This window comes from Sus scrofa, chromosome 9, assembly GCF_054392235.1.
Source record: "Sus scrofa isolate SSC_HxYL_T2T_F1_AM1 chromosome 9, Sscrofa_HxYL_maternal_Yorkshire_Landrace_v2.0, whole genome shotgun sequence".
NCBI classification, from domain to species: domain Eukaryota; kingdom Metazoa; phylum Chordata; class Mammalia; order Artiodactyla; family Suidae; genus Sus; species Sus scrofa.
In genome coordinates, this window is record NC_139391.1 from 107086015 (window position 1) to 107105154 (window position 19140).

The 19140-nt window shown below is 36.0% G+C and overlaps 1 protein-coding gene across 5 annotated transcripts in view; it reads right to left on the bottom strand.

Moving 5' to 3' along the window:
• The window catches only part of PHTF2 (putative homeodomain transcription factor 2), a 127433-nt gene that overhangs the window by 52324 nt on the left and 55969 nt on the right, over nucleotides 1-19140 (bottom strand). For 4 of the 5 annotated variants that reach the window (XM_084977348.1, XM_084977345.1, XM_084977347.1 and 1 more), the window contains exons 3-5: nucleotides 8245-8301; nucleotides 723-792; nucleotides 1-159 (exon numbers count right to left, since the gene is read on the bottom strand). Coding sequence is in view for 1 of the 5 variants with exons in the window: in XM_005667703.4 (XP_005667760.2) it covers nucleotides 1-159; nucleotides 723-792; nucleotides 8245-8301 (286 nt within the window). In the remaining 4 variants the exon portion in view is untranslated. Of the gene's footprint in view, nucleotides 160-722; nucleotides 793-7904; nucleotides 7959-8244; nucleotides 8302-19140 lie in introns of those variants that run through there. The other variant, XM_084977344.1, reaches the window with a different exon arrangement.

Sequence of the window (19140 nt, forward strand, 5' to 3'; positions counted from 1 at the left end):
CTTGAAGAAGATAAAGGACAAGAAGCCAAAAAAAGATGACTTTTGATGTTACTTGTAACCACCACCGGAAGAAAAAGGGAAAAAATACAACTCGAACAATTCCCTTTCTAGTCAGAGAAGTCCAAGGACTTTCAGGCTTTGCCTTAGCAAATGCAGACCCTGAAAACAGTAAAATAAAATATCAGAGAACATTGACTACTCTTTCATTTCTTTAGAGAAAAAAATTTCAACATTTGAGGAACAATAAAGTATGAAATTTTGTGCTATGCTATGAGTGGCAAATGTCCAATTTTGGGTAGGAGACATTTTAAAAAACATTATTCATGCTATCACATTAACTCAGATACTTTGGGGAAAAAAAACTATTTTTAACTGAAATAACAGCAAAATTTCCCCCACATATTTTATAAATGCAAGAGAATATTCAGATGTTAGGAATTTAAAATTAACATTTTAATTTTTATAATAAGCCTTACAGTTTGCTAATCAAATATAAGCTGCTTTTCTTTTATGCTTATTATTCTTGGAATGAATTTTAGTGGGAGCAAAGACAAGTTCATAGTATTTAATGTTTCCATTCTCTCTTTTTTATACTATTCCTGCCTTCATTTAGGCCCACATTGCTTTTATTTCTACAAACATACATATCTAACCCATTTTGAATTCTGTTTCTTCAAGGTCATTTTCTAATTTCATTAAGCATTTGTTTATGCAAGACTTACCTCTTACAAGATCAACATCTATGAGGTCTGGTTTCACATGTGCTGTTTTCTTTGGTTTATTCCTTAACCCCTATAATAAAGCGATATTGTTAAGAGATTATATCTTTAAAGTCCTCATTACAAGAAAAAAATATTTCTTATAACTATGTATGGGGATGAATGTTTAAACTAGACTTACTGTGGTGATCATTTCTCAATACATACAAATATCAAAACATTATGTTCACACCTGAAACTAATACAATGTTATATGTCAATTATAACTCAACAATAAAGGAGTACTGGAATTCAATATATGTATATATTTTAAAAATCTAGAACAGCAGAAAAGAAATGAACAAAAAGGAATATATTACATATTTTTTACAAATAAAACACAACTGCAGCACTGTAATAAACCTAAATATTTTCCAGAAGGATAAATTTACAGATGTGTGTAACAGTGAGGCTTGTTTACCATTAAAAGTATTAATTGTAAAACAAAGACTACTACTGCTAATCAATTTGATGTACAGCTTGAGATGGTCCAGGAGACTGTCTTGGCCCCAGTTTTGGAAGGGAAGTATTGAGGTTGGCTGGGTGAGCAATGGCCCTGAAGGGCCCTGAAGGTGTGATGCTGGGGGCATTGCTGCAGAAAGCAGTAGATCACAGAGCTGAGGACAACAGGGATGCAGATTATTTTGCAGATGCCAGCATATAAGGGTGGTATCAGCTGAGACCCAGAGAGGATGCTGCACATCTCGGGACTGCCACTATGTTCACATGCCCACAATAACCAGACCATGATGCCACCTAATTACCTCAGAATTTAGACACCATGCCCAGTGGGAGGAGGAGGGAGGGAAAAGCAAGAATCATAAACTGAATTAGTTTCAGCTTGGAATTATTAAACACTAAGATTAAGTTTCTGCCATCAAGGTACACAGAGTAGGGGTAGAGATCAAAATCAATGAAAAAAACTATCAAAAAATGAATTAGAGTTTATAACTTAAGACAAGATTGTTAAGGGGAGTTCCCATTGTGGCTCAGTAGTAATGAACCCAACTAGGATTCATGAGGATGCAGGTTCCATCCCTGGCCTCGCTCAGTGGGTTAAGGATCCTGCATTGCTGAGAGCTGTAGTGTACACTGCAGATGCGGCTTGGATCCTGCATTGCTGTGGCTGTGGTGTAGGGCCAGCAGCTGCAGCTCCGATTTGATTCCTAGCCTGGGAACTTCCAAACTGGAAGAGCTTAAGCTAAACTCCTTGGGATCCAAATGCTGACAGATGACACAGTACTTAGATGATTTGCTTATTGTTCATTCAATTAACCAAGTAACTGTGCAGCAAATCCTTCATTTTGTTTTAATCTAAGAAACAGTGACCCCCAAATTAAAATTTTGAACAAATACTGTTTGTATCTAAAACAAAGAAGAGGACAGCATTTGAGCTCAGAAATGAGTATTGAGATATTTAAACCAAACTGAGCACCAAGATGTTTAAACCAAAAATGTACCCTGAAATCAAGATGTAATTAACCTTTGAACCCCTTCAAATAATTTGTCCATCTGAAGTCATAAACAACTCACAGACACAAAAACAAAAGACAAAGAAAGGGGCAGGATTGAAGACATAGTCTTGATAATTTTATTTATGACCAATCCTCATATTCATAAATTCCATATTTGTAATTCACCTATTCACTAAAATTTACTGGTCCCCCAAATCAATATTTGCTGTGATTTTGCAGTCATTTGTGGACATGCACAGAGTGAGAAAGGCAAAAAATTTGAGTGACTCAATGTTCACATTCCCAGTTGAGGTCAAACAAGGCAACACTCTGCCTTCTTGTTTCAGCTCTCTTGTTTCAGTTCCTTTTCACAGTCTATTTAACGCCAAATCTTTTGCATTTTTTGCATGTTTGTTGGTAATTTTGTTGTTTAAAATGGTCCCCTCACAAAGATGTGCTATCTAGTGTTCCTAAGTGCAAGAAGGCTGTGACTTGCCTCACTGAGATAATGTGTTAATTAAGCTCTGTTCAGACATGAGTGATGGTGGTGTTGGCCATGAGTTCAATGTCAATGAATTAACAATATATATCAAATAAGGTGTCATAAAACAAGGTTATGTATTGATCAGTTGACAAAAGCATTGTGACTAGAGACTCACAGGAACTTAACTCTGTATTTCCCCTAAGAGCAACAGTTAGTATTCACTAATGGTGACTTTACAGAACAAAACTACTGCAAATAATGAGCAACAATTCTAACTGTATTTCCCATTTTAAAGTCACGATAGAGTGGCTGATAGACCATAAATCATTCCCAATTTTTGCAAACTGGAAAGACAGTTAATAATACATAGACATAAACAAATATTCATTAATTGAGCACTATTTAAACTTGGTATGAAGTTTCTTATGAGATTTTAAATTAGTGCCAATAATTCTGAAAACAGCAACATTTTAATTTACTTCTTTTATACAGTTTTTCTAATAATAGAAAATAACTCTACTGCCAATGTTTATAACACATCTGAAGTCTAATTTATTGCTATATACCTCAAATTTTCATCAAGATTGTTTTAAGAACTTAAAGTCCTTATAAGAGGAACAATAAGTTATCTTGATTTATGTATGCAATTATGCTGTTTTTCAACACGTTCATTCTACTTGGCCTTTTTTTTAAGGGCAGCACCCAAGGCATATGGAAGTTCCCAGGCTAGGGGCTGAATGGGAGCTACAGCTGCTGGTCTATGCCGCACCCACAGCAACGTGGGATCCAAGCTGCATCTACAACCCACACTACAGCTCACAGCACACCAGATCCCTGACCCACTGAGCAAGGCTAGGGATTAAACCCACATCCTTAAGGATACTAGTCAGATTATTTTTCTGCTCCACCACAATGGGAACTCCCTACTTGACCTTTTTAATATGTGGTTCATAACCTATTTTATATTTTATTAAAACATTTATTTTGAGCTACAATTTAAAGCACAGCATAACTGCCAGTTTTGATAAAACTTCCCTTTCAAGTTAGCCTATAGAATATTTTAAGGGTTTAAAAAAGAGAAACAAAGAAAAATTTCACTGATATATCTTCTAACATTAACTATTTTATTGACAAAAAATAAAAGATACTAGTATCAAGATGTCAGCATTCACAAAATGTCATTTTAATAAAAGAGATATCTTTAGGTGGACAACTTTAAATTGGTTTAGAGTAAACTACACTCACACAAAATAAGAGTTTTCAGTACTAAATATAATTACAGACTTTCAAAAAGTTTAAGTGAACAAACAAAAAAGGCTAATTTAGTTTATGGAAAAGATTTTTAAAACTACTGAAATAACTACAAAGTAGAAATAATCAAGTACTATGAATATAATTAGTCACCAAGAATCCAAACAATATATTCTTTATTGAATATACGCTTAAACTCCTCAAGGGCAAAAATGACGCAATAGTATGAAATTTTGAATTTTTAAATATATCTAAGTATATAGACAATGTTGAGCCAAATTTTTTGTTTTTGTTTTTTAGGGCCACACCCGCAGCATATAGAGGTTCCCAGGCTAGGGGTCTAACTGGAGCTACAGCTGCCAGCCTATACCACAGCCACAGCAGCACAGGTCTGAGCCACTTCGGTGACCTACACCACTGCTCACGGGAATGCCTTAACCCACTGAGCGAGGCCAGGGATCAAACCTGCAACCTTACGGTTCCTAGTCAGATTTGTTTCCACTGCGCCATGAGAGAAACTCCATGTTGGGCCAAAATTAAAAGGGCTGTTTAAGTGTAGAAAGTACTTCTGGTCAATGACCCAGACTTCCCATGCATGGAACTGATAATACTTAGACTCTACCAAAGGGCGTAACTATCAGTTTCACTTTCTGTAAATCCTATTTTGTGCTCCCATCCCTTTTTTCCTTTATAATGACTTTAAATACTATAGTTCATTTTGGTGAAGGTTTACAATTCTAGCAGAAAATGAAATGGGGAAATTGCACATTTACTTTTAAGTTTGGGTCATCAAAGTGATCAGAAAATTATAGTTTTCAGTTACAATTTCTAAAATGCTTAAGAAAAAATAATTTGCAAATGACAAGACTTTATCCTTTAGCAATAATAACTAGGGTCTTTAATATAAAAAATAAACATTTCCAAGTAATACATTTTCATGGCTTTCTTTGATTTCTTTAGTTGTTGCTAAATGCTTGACAGATAATGAGAGAATAGAATATATAAAAGGACAAATTGAATACATTTCATATAGTGTTTTCTAAGCAACAGGCACAGTGCGTTTTTATTTTTAATCGAATGTTAACATTAATACACCACAGTTTTGCAGTTCTCTTTCTTAGAATAAATACAAAATTATTTTTATTTTACACTATAAATACTTTGCCTCCAATAAAATGTTTAACAAGAATGGAATGTGCTGCTTTAGCCTTGTCAACAAATTGACCCTTTTAATTCAAAATAACGAAAGTAAGTTTTAACACTGTTTTTAATTCTTCAATTGCTATTACAAAGTATTATCTTTAAAGGAAGACATATTTCAGAAACAAGTTATAGGTCTTAGCCTTCCCTAAATTCATTCTATCAGCATACCAAGTAACAACTGATATAATCCTCCCTTATCCTAACCTCTATTTAGGCATTGAGATAGTTCTTTTATAAACAAGGAAATTACCTAAGTAATAATTTGTGATGAGTGCATAAAACTAAAAAAAAAAATGTACATACATACACATATTTTTTGAAGTTTTTATATTTCAATAAACATTCAAATATGCTGACTGGTAACACAGTCTCTCAAAACTGCCATGAGATACCACTTCACACCAGTCAGAATGGCCATCATTAGTAAGTCCACAAATAACGAGTGCTGGAGGAGGTGTGGAGAAAAGGGAACCCACCTGCACTGCTGGTGAGAATGTAACCTGATACAACCACTATGGAGAATAGTATGGAGATACCTTAGAAATCTATACATTGAACTACCATATGACCCAGCAATCCCACTCTTGGATATATATCCAGACAAAACTTTCCTTGAAAAAGACACATGCACCTGCATGTTCACTGCAGCTCTATTCACAATAGCCAAGACATGGAAACAACCCAAATGCCCATCAACGGACAATTGGTTTAGGAAGATGTGGTATATATACACAATGGAATACTACTCAGCCATAAAAAAGAACAAAATAATGCTATTTGCAGCAACATGGATGGAACTAGAGACTCTCATCCTGAGTGAAGTTAAGTCAGAAAGAGAAAGACACATACCATAAGATATCACTTATATCTGGAATCTAATATAAGGCACAAATGAACCTCTCCACAAAAAAGAAAATTATGGACTTGGAGAAGACTTGTGGTTGCCAAGGGGGAGGGGGAGGGAGTGGGGTGGTTAGGGAGCTTGGATCTAACAGATACAAACTATTGCCTTTGGAATGGATTAGCAATGAGATCCTGCTGCATAGCACTAGGAACTATGTCTAGTCACTTATGACGGAGCGTGATAATGTGCGAAAATAGAATGTGTACATGTATGTATAACTGGGTCAGCATGCTGTACAGTAGAAAAAAAATTGTATTAGGGAAATAACTATTAAAAAATAATAATAAAAAAATAAAGTACTTAACATTCCCTGTACAATAAGTTAAAGACATCAAAGACAGTAAACGATTTTAAGGCATCTTACTATAGACCTCGCTGCTGCTCTTTATTCCAGCTCTTTGTGACAGTCTCACCAGCCTACTGTCTCGTGCATCTCTCACTTCTCTTTCCACCTTCACTTACATCTCTTTCTTAACCTAGCCATTAAATGTTTCCCAATACTCCATTCTCAGCCTTTTCCTCTCATCATTCAATGTAAATCCACTCATGTCTATGGCTATCTGTATAATGTCTATAATATATAATATATATAGCACCCACATATGCTTATATACACACACTTCACATATTGAGGACTCTCAAGTCTCTCTCTCAAGTACCATCTGGATATTTCTAAAACAGAATTCTGTATCTGCTCCTCTTCTAGTATTTCCCATCATACTTAGTATTGGCTTAGTGAAGTTGTTAAAAATTCAATCAGGTAGCTTTCTCTGCTTAAAATCCTTCAATGTCTCCCTCACTCTTTTCTAGATTACGTCTAGACTCTTAGGTAAAGCAGTTAAGCCCCTTCAAGATCTGACCTCCATTGTCCTTTCTCATTTCATTCCTAACCCCCTAATATTCTTCCTCCATCCAATCTATTGCCCATTAAGTTCCTTGAAGATTCCTAAGTCAGTCATGCTCCTTCCTTCCTTTAAGTATATTTTCATATGCTCTTCATTCTGTCTGGAATGTTTTCCTCATTCTCCCTAATGTCTGTCAAGCTCAGCTCATGAGTCACATCCTCTGTGAAGTCTTTCCTAACCTCCCCAGGTCTGCTTCCCATCTTTGCAGACCAACAGAGACCTACCCGCCCCTCTCTTAATTGAACTTATCTCACTTGTAATTACGTATCTAATAAACAAAACTAAAATCTATTTTACCTTTCTGTCCCCATGATTTAATCCTATATTTAAGACATAGTAATTGCTCACTGCAACTTTATTAACTATATTAATTCTTCGTGAAAATAGTTCAAAGATTAAAACTGACAAATAGCAAAGAATATTGCTCTTCATTATAGATATTTAAGTTGCCTTAAACACTGAGGTTTTTTTTGACAGATTTTTAAGTAACTATAGACTATGTTTCAGTCTAATGTAAACCTTTCTATACAAAGAAGGAACTGTTGAGCAACTAAAATAGCATTCTCTGGGCCAACATTAAATTTAGCTCGTGCAGGAACACACTGATTAGTATCATCTATGCAAATGAAAAATGTAAGTCTTATTACTGAAAAGGTGTGATTGCTGAGAAACAGAACAAATTTAGTTAAAAAATAGTTTCCATGCTAGCAAGACAGCCTACACTGTCTCATCAGTATAAATGACTACAAGTTCAAGAGGGAACTATATACTACAAAATCATTTTAATTAATGCTTTACTTTCCTAAATTCTTTCAAAAAATGACCAACTTTTCAGCGACTCTATTTGCGTCCAGGTCATTCTGTTAGTAGCACCAAAAAGCAGATCTCAAGCAGAGCAGCATTTGCACAGGATCACTCAGGCGGGAAAAATCCTGAAACACTTACCAGTTTAATAAACTGTACAGAGCAATGACAGCATCAAAAGGGAGGAAAAGCAAACTAGAAGTATAAGGTGACAAGTGAAAGGGGAAAAGAGCTGACAAAAAATAATCATTAGAAATTAAATTTTAAAAGAACAGAAAGATGCTAAAGAACAAAAAAAGAAAAATCATCAGAGGTAAAGACACATGAATATGCCATCATGAAAGAGTTTATTCACCTCTTTATTTAAAAGTTTGGATAGAATAAGTAATATTAATTTATACCTTAAAAGGTATATGGAAAGATATTAAACTGTGGTTAATAATCAATTTATAGAATATACAAAATGAAATAAGCTTGTTACCTTGATTTCTCTTTGTTCAACAGATTTTTCCCAAATTTGTTGATCATATGCTCCGATCTATGAAAATAAATTGAAAATAATACTACATTAAAAGATCATCATTGTTGGAACCTATCCAACAGGTATACCTCCATCAAATTATAAGCAACTCAATGTTCATTCAGCACAGATTAAATTCAGCTCTGTGTCAGACTTCTGTGATCAATAATGTATGGCAGGAGTTCTCAAAGTATGCTTGAAGGACCAGCAGCTTTAGCATCATCTGAAAACTTGATAGAAATGTCAACTCCCCGGCTTTACCTCAGATTATTGATTTAGAAATATGGATGTGATACTTGACAATCTGTTTTTAAAATCCCTCTAGATGATTCTAATACACTACTAAAGTTTAAAAGCCTAAGGCAGTGGCCCTAGAGAATCTTTTATTTTATTTAATTTATTTTTTTTGTCTTTTTGCCTTTTCTAGGGCCACTCCCACAGCATATGGAGGTTCCCAGGCTAGGGATCGAATCGGAGCTGTAGCTGCCAGCCTACACCAGAGCCACAGCAACGCGGGATCAGAGCCGCGTCTGCAACCTACACCACAGCTCATGGCAATGCCGGATCCTTAACCCACTGAGCGAGGGCAGGAATTGAACCCGCAACCTCATGGTTCCTAGTTGGATTCGTTAACCACTGAGCCACAACGGTAACTCTGAGAATCTTTTATTTTAAATAAACACAACTGCTACAGCTTTGATACATTCAAGAAAAAACTCCCAAGCGACAAATTATTTATGGAGTTATTTAAAAAAATAAATGCCAATACTCTACAGAAGTAAAAATTCATAAGCATAGACCACAATCACCACTTAGATTAAGGTTTAAATTGAAAAATAAAGTCATAACAGCAACTGAAGACACAGAGGAAGCATCAAGAAGTAGCTACTCTGCCTATTACTCTTAGATGTTAGAAAAGTTCTCTGAGCTATACCTTCAACTAGGCAGGATGAAGAAACCATTTTTACTATTCCTAACCAAGTTCTTTGCTATTAGCTCCTATTGTCTCCAGGTTCCACTTAATTTCCCATATCCAATAGATCACTGAAATGGGTCAAGAGCCTATAATTTTAACTGAGAGTTTTCATTATTAGCATTAATTGAAAATCAAAATCCTGAGATATTAAAATTACTTCAGATAATTACATTTAGAGACTGGAGACAGAGACCAGAGATAGGCAGAGATATGAGAAAATGCAGGAAAGTACTTTCTGACTCACAAAATTTCTACCCAAAAGTTCCTACTTACATGTTATATTTAAATCTCATTTCAAGAAATGAGAAATTGAGAATATGAGAAATGTTTAAAGTCAGACATTAAAGAAATAAAATAAAATGATTTATTAAGTCATTTTTTTAAAGGTTAGACTTTTATAAAGACTTTTTGAGGATGTTGTGCTTTTATACAATCTCTAGCAGAAAGAAAGAAATGCCCAGTCATCCAGTGTGTATCTGAGGATATTCCACAAAAGCCCTTTATTTTATTTTTTTAATTCTCTCTTACATATCATCTTATTCATTCTAATTTCTCTGGTCCTTTATATACTGTTCTCTTTTTCATAACTTTCCTGGGACTCCTTTCTTATTTTAAAAATAAGAAATCACTTTATGATATAATATACCTTGTAAATTAAAATCTTACGACACCTAGACCAAGCCACAGAGTGAACAACTAACTTATACTTAACCAAACTGTCATCAGTCTCTATAAAGCATGATTAATAAGTCCCAGGTAAAGCAATAACTAAAGTGGTTAGTTTAGTTAGACCTACTGGTAGAGCTGACATGTGGTGACTAATTGCCCTTTACCTTCTTAAATTCTGTATTCAATCAATCATCTTCCTTAAAATCAGAATAAGTACAGAAACATAGATTCCACAGGAGTAGTTCTGCTCTAACTTGATAATTCAGAATGACTGGGTTTAATTCAGTCAAAATTTATTATTTTATAAATGCATAACTATTTCAATGCACTGCATACACTTCAGTGAAACAGTAACCAAAACTAATAAAGAAGATGTACCAATATTTTAAATAATTATTTAGCAACATTTCATTTTCTTGTACAAAACAATACACTAAATTCTCTTTAAGAACTACTACATTTGGAGTTCCCGTCGTGGCTCAGTGGTTAACAAATCTGACTAGGAACCATGAGGTTGCGGGTTCAATCCCTGGCCTTGTTCAGTGGGTTAAGGATCCAGAATTGCCGTGAGCTGTGGTGTAGGTTGCAAATGAGGCTCAGATCCCTTGTTGCTGTGGCCCTAGTGTAGGCCGGTGGCTACAGCTCCGATTAGACCCCTAGCCTGGGAACCTCCATATGCCGCAGAAGCAGCCCTAGAAATGGCAAAGTGACAAAAAAAAAAAAAAAAAAAAAACTACTACATTTTTATTTTAAGATGATTCAAGCATATGGACATGGAAATATATATCCCACAATCCTCAAGTAAGGGAAAATAAAATAATGCATACGCAATAGACCAAATTAGAAAAGCACTCCAGTGCAACTGTAGTACAGTACTGAATAGCTCCAGGTTCTGAAAGGTGTGAGAGTCTAATAAACCTTGCAGTGAAGAAGTGGCTAAAAGTAGGAAAGGTTTTTGAAGCCTGAGGTACTTGTAAATAGCAGGAAGGATCTTCCTATAAAGAGGATATAAAAGGGAAAAAGATGACTCGCTTTACTGTATAATCAACTCTTTTCCCAAAGATTTGATGGGTGAGAGGAAGGACAACTTTTACTGTAATAGAAGACCTTGTGGAATCTTAATTCTTTTTTAAACCAGGTAAGTGCTATTTTCAAATACAAGCAATTAAATGTCTCTACAGGTAGAGACATCAGCTCTCCTGTGCTGCATATTTTGTTTTGAAAATACTACTAGAATGGACCCTTTAGTTACATAGACAAATAGACTACTATATCGAAGAAAACTGTGAGGGAGCCTTTAAACCTAAACACAGGTGCTTTAGGAGATGTTCAGGGTTCTTCTTAAAGATGTATATGCCATTAACAAACTACCCTTACCTATGAATTCAGACTGAATCATCTCTGGAATGTGTCTGTAGTACCTCAGAGGTTTCATGAAATCAGGGTGGTGGCAGGATACTAGAAGGGACAGGGAGTGAATTCAGAAGGAAAGCCCCCTTTCTTTTTTTTTTTTTTTTTTTTTGTCTTTTGTCTTTGTTGTTGTTGTTGTTATTGTTGCTATTTCTTGAGCCGCTCCCGCGGCATATGGAGGTTCCCAGGCTAGGGGTCGAATCGGAGCTGTAGCCACCGGCCTATGCCAGAGCCACAGCAACGCGGGATCCAAACCACGTCTGCAACCTACACCACAGCTCACGGCAACGCCAGATCGTTAACCCACTGAGCAAGGGCAGGGATCGAACCCGCAACCTCATGGTTCCTAGTCGGATTCGTTAACCACTGTGCCACGACGGGAACTCCGAAAACCCCCTTTCTTACCTCACTTTATTCTACACCGAAATCTGGCACGATAGTAAATCAGAATACCTGAGGCTGGGGGTCAAGCTTTTCCCCCGAAAGAAAGGTGATTTTATGGTCAATCATAATAGATCAAGAAAAGAAGTGAAAATTAGACCGAAGAGAAGAGTATCTTCTCAAGACTTAGGGTCATAGATCAAAAACAATTTACAGAATTATGCTAAAAATAAAGTAAAATAAACATGACAAGTTTTCTAAAGGTTCTATACTACTGCTAAAACACACACACTTGGCAGACTTGACTAAGTCACCTCAACTTGGATAGCTAGTTCATTTTTCTTTTTTTTTTTTTTTTTTTTGGTCTTTTCTAGGGTCGCACTCCTGTCATATGGAGGTTTCCAGGCTAGGAGTCCAATGGGAGCTGTAACCGCCGGCCTATGCCACAGCCATAGCAAAGCGGGATCCAAGCTGCATTTGCGACCTACACCACAGCTCACAGCAACGCCGGATCCTTAACCCACTGAGCGAGGCCAGGAATCGAACCTGCAACCTCATGGTTCCTAGTTGGATTCGTTAACCACTGAACCATGATGGGAACTCCTCTCTATATAAAATTAAATAACAAGGCCAAGTTTAATTACAGTTCTCTGTGAAAAATCAGGAATAAAATAGCTAAATTAATTGTTTAAAGGCATAAAAAAAAACAAAGGAAACTCAGTAGTGACAACTGTCTAACAGAATAGGAATTTTTATGAGATAATACGTTCTTTGATAAAAAGTGTTATGTAATATTTTGGCCACTTTCAAATTTTAGCTACCTCCTAACTGCTCTCTCCTGCGTCACATGATGCCTCCACTGTATGGGTATTGATAAAAGTGCCTAATATTCTATGGGAACAAAAGAAGATACAAAGAATCAAACTGAGATGCTATAATTTAGTAATAGTAAGTGGATTAAAATTGAAATTAGTAGATGCTTTCTGACCTACTGAAGAACTACTTATAAAAGGCAAATGAATGTAGCTAATATGCTACAGTAAATACATATATAAATATATATAACAGACATTTTAGAAGGATACATGAAAACCATTAACAGTGAATATCTCTGAGGAGTATAGAAGAGCAGCTTTACTTTCTTCTTTATATTCACTGATAGTGTATCACTTCTTACCCCACAATGGATATGTACTATTTTTACACAGCAGGATTCTAATCAAGATCTGGTGAACTGCAAAATAACTTGAACTGGTTTTCTTAAAAAATTAATACGTTTCTGCCAATAAACACTACATTTACAAGGAATCATCTACCTCCACCTATCATCATTCTAATTTTTTAATCTTTCTACACACGGAGACAAAACAAAGAAGAAGAGGAAGAGGGGAGGGACAAGAGAATGGAGATGGGGAAGGGGCAGTTAGGGAGGGAGGGCTGGAGAGATGAGAGGAGAGAATTGGTAGGTAGAGAAAAAGATTGTCTTTGTATAGGTGTCTGCCAGAGTCAGCTCTAGTTTCTAAGAAACTGAAAAAAAAGTTGTAATGAAAATGAAGGTATCAAGAACACAAATATTAAAGCTGAGGTAATTAGATGGTGAAATGAGGAATGTGTATCACTTAGGAGTCTAAAAACGAAATATCCTTGAAAAGCTACTCTTGGGTGATCTGATTACTCCTTCAGTCATCACATTGAGAAGAGCAGTGGCTCAGATATCAAGAGGCTAAAGAGAAGGTGTCACTTCAAAAAGGTAGTTAGCAATAGTTTAAATGCCCTTAGATCTTTAACTAATGAACAGATATGCCATAATATTGTGGGTCAAAGTCCTAATTTTTCCTACTATTGCCATGCTAAGCTTCATTTTTTGGAATCTCATTTCAGAAACTCTGAAAAGCCAGCTATTAATTCTCACAAAAACAAATTAAGTTAAAAAGGTAACCCATAGACCAAATCCCCTCCTAGCTTGGTCCCACTCAACAAACATCATAGGCCAATCATGTGCCAGGACAAATGGGGTCTACTTTTGTCAGCAAAAGTGTGTCTGTTAAAGGCATAACAAGAAGAGTTGCCATTCTGACTCAGCAGTATCGAACCCAACTGGTATCTAAAAGGATGTGGGTTCAATTCCTGGCTTCACTCAGTGGGTTAAGAATCCAGCATTGCCATGAGCTGCGGTATAGGTCACAGACACGCCTTGGATTCTACATTGTTGTCTGTAGACCAGCAGCTACAGCTCTGATTAGATCCCTGGCCTAGGAACTTCCACATGCTGCAGGTGTGGCACTAAAAAGACCAAAATAAAAAAAAAGAAAGAGACATAACAAGAATACCTTCAAGGCAAGAGGTTAAAGAATCTCTTACTTCTCCTTTAAAAATAAAAGAAAAAGAGATTCCTGTGCCCTTGGTGATCCTATGTCTAAATTGATAGCAAATATATTTTCTCTTTTCTGTGACTATCATCTCATATATGTAATATCAATCTTTAGAAGACTCTAATAAGCAAAGACAATGATGATTTTATATCTATTAATGTCCCATACTTTAAGAGTGATTTAACAGTAGTACAACCAAAGATAATTAATTTTTAGGTTAGAATCTTTTTATCAAAAGTTACCAATCAGAAAACATCTTTAGCTATATTCAAAGTATTGATTTCTTGATCCTTTGTTTTCCCGATTGCCTTAGTTGATCACCTCTTAATTTTTGCTGACAGGAGTAGAAAAGACCCTGGACTGTCAGGAGAACTGGAATTTCACCCTGCCTCCACCATAACTAGTCTTATGGTCTTGGCCAAGTTTCTTGACCTCTGTGCTTCTGAACATACTTCATAAAACTGGAATATAAAATGATAGCATCTGGTATACAGTTGGTGCTCTGTGTGGGTTAGTTCTTCCTTTTCTCGGCAAATCTCAATTTCTCCAGGCCTCAAATACCTTATTTTTAAACTAATAAAGTTAACTGTATTTAAATTAATTTATGACAATATTTATACTAATGATGATTTGGATGGCCATAGATAATTTTCTTTTTTACTGCTTTTTAGGGCCCACACCTCTGGCTTATGGAAGTTCTTAGGGTAGGAGTTGATTCGGAGCTGTAGCTGCCAGCCTATACCACAGCCACAGCAACACCAGATCTGAGCCATGTCTGCAACCTATACTACAGCTCACGCCAATGCCAGATGCTGATCTTAATCCACTGAGCGATGCCAGGGATAGAACCCATGCCCTCATGGATATTGGTTGGGTTCATCACCGCTGAGCCACAATAGGAACTCCCTAGATAATTTTTTTTATGTCCCGGTATGGGGACAGAAAAGATTCAATGCTACTATGGGAAAAAAGCAGAACCAAAGGGTAGCTAGAAATGTCTGGGAAGAAGGTATGAAGAAGAAAGCAAAAACAACAGTGTAAAGGTTTAAGTGTCCTTTTCATAAAGAACCAATATAATGTTTTTAGAATTACTTAGTTTATTAATGAAATAAGAGGTTGTCAACATCCAAAATGTCATCTGCCCAGACAACTAAGCCACATGCCTTTCATTGCCACAATGATCTATCTATATGTATTAGAAATAGAAACTAGGAACTATGAGGTTGGAAGTTCGATCCCTGGCCTCACTCAGTGGGTTAAGGATCCGGCATTGCTGTGAGCTGTGGTGTAGGTCACAGATGTAGCTCGGATCTGGTGTTGCTGTGGCTGTAGCGTAGGCCGGCGGCTACAGCTCTGATTAGACCCAGGCCTGGGGACCTCCATATGCTGCGAGTGCAGCCCTAAAAAAAAAAAAAAACAAAAAAAAAGCAATAGAAATTACAAAATAAAAATAAAGAAATGGAAACTGAGAGGTTGAGCAACTAACAAAATTAAAGTTATTAAACGAAACAGTAGTGCTGAGAATATTAATCACTAATCAAAGAAAACACATCTATAATCCAAAACATTATGTTGTCATGGTAGACATTCTGAAATTATACTCTGTATTTCTGTCCATTTTGCTAAAACATACTAAAGAAACAATTAGGGCTACTGAAAACCATTAGGATTGTTGATTAATTTTCAGACAAAAGCTCTTCCTAGAATCAGTAGAAACTATTTTGACCTTTTAAAACCTTTTTTAAAATTTACTTTTATGACCATTTTTTTGGCCATGCTCAAGATATGCCATAGCAGTGACAATGCCAGATCCTTAACCACTAGGCCACCAGTGAACTCCTACAATCATTTTTTTAGTTGAAGTATAGCTAATTTACAATGTTGTATTAGTTTCATATATACAGAAAAGTGATTCAATTTTATGTCTATATATATACACACACACATATTATTTTTCAGACGTTTTTCCATTATAAGTTATTACAAGATATTGAATACAGTTGTCTGTGCTATACAGTAAGTTCTTCTTGGTTATCTATTTTATTTTTATTGTTGCCTTTTAGGGCCACACCTGTGGCATATGGAAGTTCCCAGGCTAGGGGTGGAATCCGAGTTACAGCTGCCGGCCTATGACACAGCCACAGCAATGCCAGATTTGAGCTGTGTCTGTGACCTACACCACAGCTCACGGCAACACCAGATCCTCAACCCACTGAGTGAGGCCAGGGATTGAACCTGCATCCTCATGGATACTAGTTGGGTTCATTAACCTCTGAGCCACGATGGGAACTCCTCTATTTTATACATAGTATTTTGTATCTATTAATCCCAAATTCCTAATTTCTCTCTCCATCCCTACCCAACTGTTACCCTCTTTGGTAACCATAACTTTGTTTTCTATATCAATGGGTCTATTTGTTTTGTAAATAAGCTCATTTATATCATTTTTTAGATTCTACAAGTAAGTGATATCATATGATATCTTTCTCTATCGGACCTACTTCACTTAGTATGATAATCTCTAGATCATTTCATGCTGCTGCAAATAGCATTATTTGATTCTTTTTATGGTTGAGTAATATTCCATTTTCTTCATCTATTCAGCTGTTGATGGACATTTAGGCTAACTTTCTAAAACTTTTAATTCCAAAGTACAGCTCTCAATGATTTGAATATCAAATAGGCTTTCACTAGTTTTTGCTCCTAACTATTGTCTCGAAAACAAATTTGGCTACTGAATGCCTGGGAATATCTGAGTCCTTATAACTGCTCCTTAAAAGCTGTTTCTAACCAACTGTGTATTTTAAATAGCAATCCTCAGTACTTCTCCACTTATATGCGCTCCTATTCTATTCTCCTGCTTTTCCACAATGTCCTATTTTAATTAACACACTGTCCAGTATTTCTGATTGTCCATCACACATGCACACGCACACACACAAACATGTCTATAAAGTCAGATACTCAGGTGACTTTAATGATGAGGATCAAATGAAGTCAAATCATTTAATTACACAATATAAACTATGAATGATGATGTCAGACAAAAAGGTGTGGTCTAAGACATGGCAAGAGCTAGTAACTCTTTTGAATGTATAACTACCAAATTATTTTTACCAAATCTTGAACTCTTCTAAATCAGTCTTTTCTCACAACTCTAAAAATGAGAAACCAAACCACAGAAGTTTTTTTAATCTAATAATTAAAATATTCTTCTTTAAGTCTACTTATTATGGGGGAGGGAAAGATCTGAAATGGCTAAGTATTCAAAGTTAAGATTTCTCCCACTATCCATAAGTAAGATCATTCCTATGAAACTATTCATAGGCCAAAATGGTAAAAGGTGAATAATCAGTTATCTTAGGACACATCATGCTAACGGATGCACAAAATAAACTGAGATAAGGCACAGATGCTCACAGACAGAGTGCAGAGTTGTGGCAGCTGGGATGCTACATGTAGTTCATGGGGAAGGAGCTTGGCAGTGCCATTCTTGCAGCTTGGGGTATGCATTGCCCCCTGATAGCTCACTCACTGAAAAACAAACGCTGAATTCTATTTTCACTTTTCAACTTTTTTCTATAAAAGCAAAAAATCCTCTTTGAACTTTTTTGGATAACAAAAAGATACAAATGTAGGCCTTTCGTAAAAGTAAAGTCATGTAAACCCAACTTTTTAAAAAAAGGTGATAGGTTTCCATCATGGCTCAGCAGAAATGAATGTGAACTAGTATCCATGAGGACACAGGTTCAATCCCTGGCCTCGCTCAGTGGTTAAGGATCCAGCATTGCCATGAGCTGTGGTAGAGGCTGCAGATGCGGCTCGGATCTGGTGTTGCAGTGGATGTGGCGTAGGCCAGCAGGTACAGTTCCGATTTGACCCGTTGCCTGGGAACCTCCATAGGCCACGGGTGCAGCCCTAAAAAGACCAAAAAAAGAAAAAAAGAAAAATTGCGGGGATACTTGTATCCTAACTGGGGAAAGAAGTCTAAATCATGGAATAAATATTAATAATTGTGAACAAATAGGTTTCTTTGCTATGTTTTTGCTTCAACTATCATTTATTTCTTCCGTTATCAATCATTAGCAGAACCATGTTATAATCAAAAGTGTTACCTAAAGTACAGCTGCTTAAGAAGAAGGCACATTAAAAAAAAAAAAAAACTTAAAAAAAATTAAAATCTTTTAGGGTGAACAATATAACTTTTCAAGGAAAAAAAAGATTTTTGGAATTCAACCCATTTTAAAATACTACATATCTAGCTGGCCTCTGGCATTTGGATCAAAACACCCAAGTCTGAAAACATCCTGCAACTTCAGACACATACAATCCTGCTAATTAGCAAAGATTCCATTCATTATAACTAATAACATCTAAGGCCATTTAATCTCTTCCCACAGATTCTGTCAAGTTATGCATCTTTTAAACCACACTCTTCCCTGTAAGAAGAGTGTATTAAAGGCCACATACATATAATCACATCATGAATCATGACCAAGTTCCTACTGCCTAAGGAAAGTCAGTTAATGATAAAGTGAAACACTGACTCAAGTTTAGAAAAAAAAGTCTTGAAGAGTATTCTTTAATTCAACAAAGGGAGATGATCCTGGTAGAACCTGCTTCTAAAAAATTACAAATCCAAATAAAAAATACTCAGATAGTTACAATTCAAAGCAGAGTGAAACAAGCACTATTGTACTACACATTGGTGAGAGTTGGTCTGAAAAAGAGTGGCATCTATGAGGTAAAATGTACAAGTACAGGAAACTTACTGGATATGGGGGCGTGGGAAAGAGATAAAAATGACAATTTCTGGCTTAAGTACCTAGAACTGCATGAGTATCATTAACCATGACATGGAATAAAAATAAGTTTGAAAAAAAGCTACTGGAGCTCTAAAATAGCTAGGATTTATGGCCCAGTTCAGAGAGTTGGAAAGGTGAAAAATGTGGAACTGAGCAGCACAGACTAGGTGTTTGGACATTATGTGATCAGTTTGATTACTTAGGAAAACAGAATAACTTAAAGAGATTAAGAACAAAATATTAA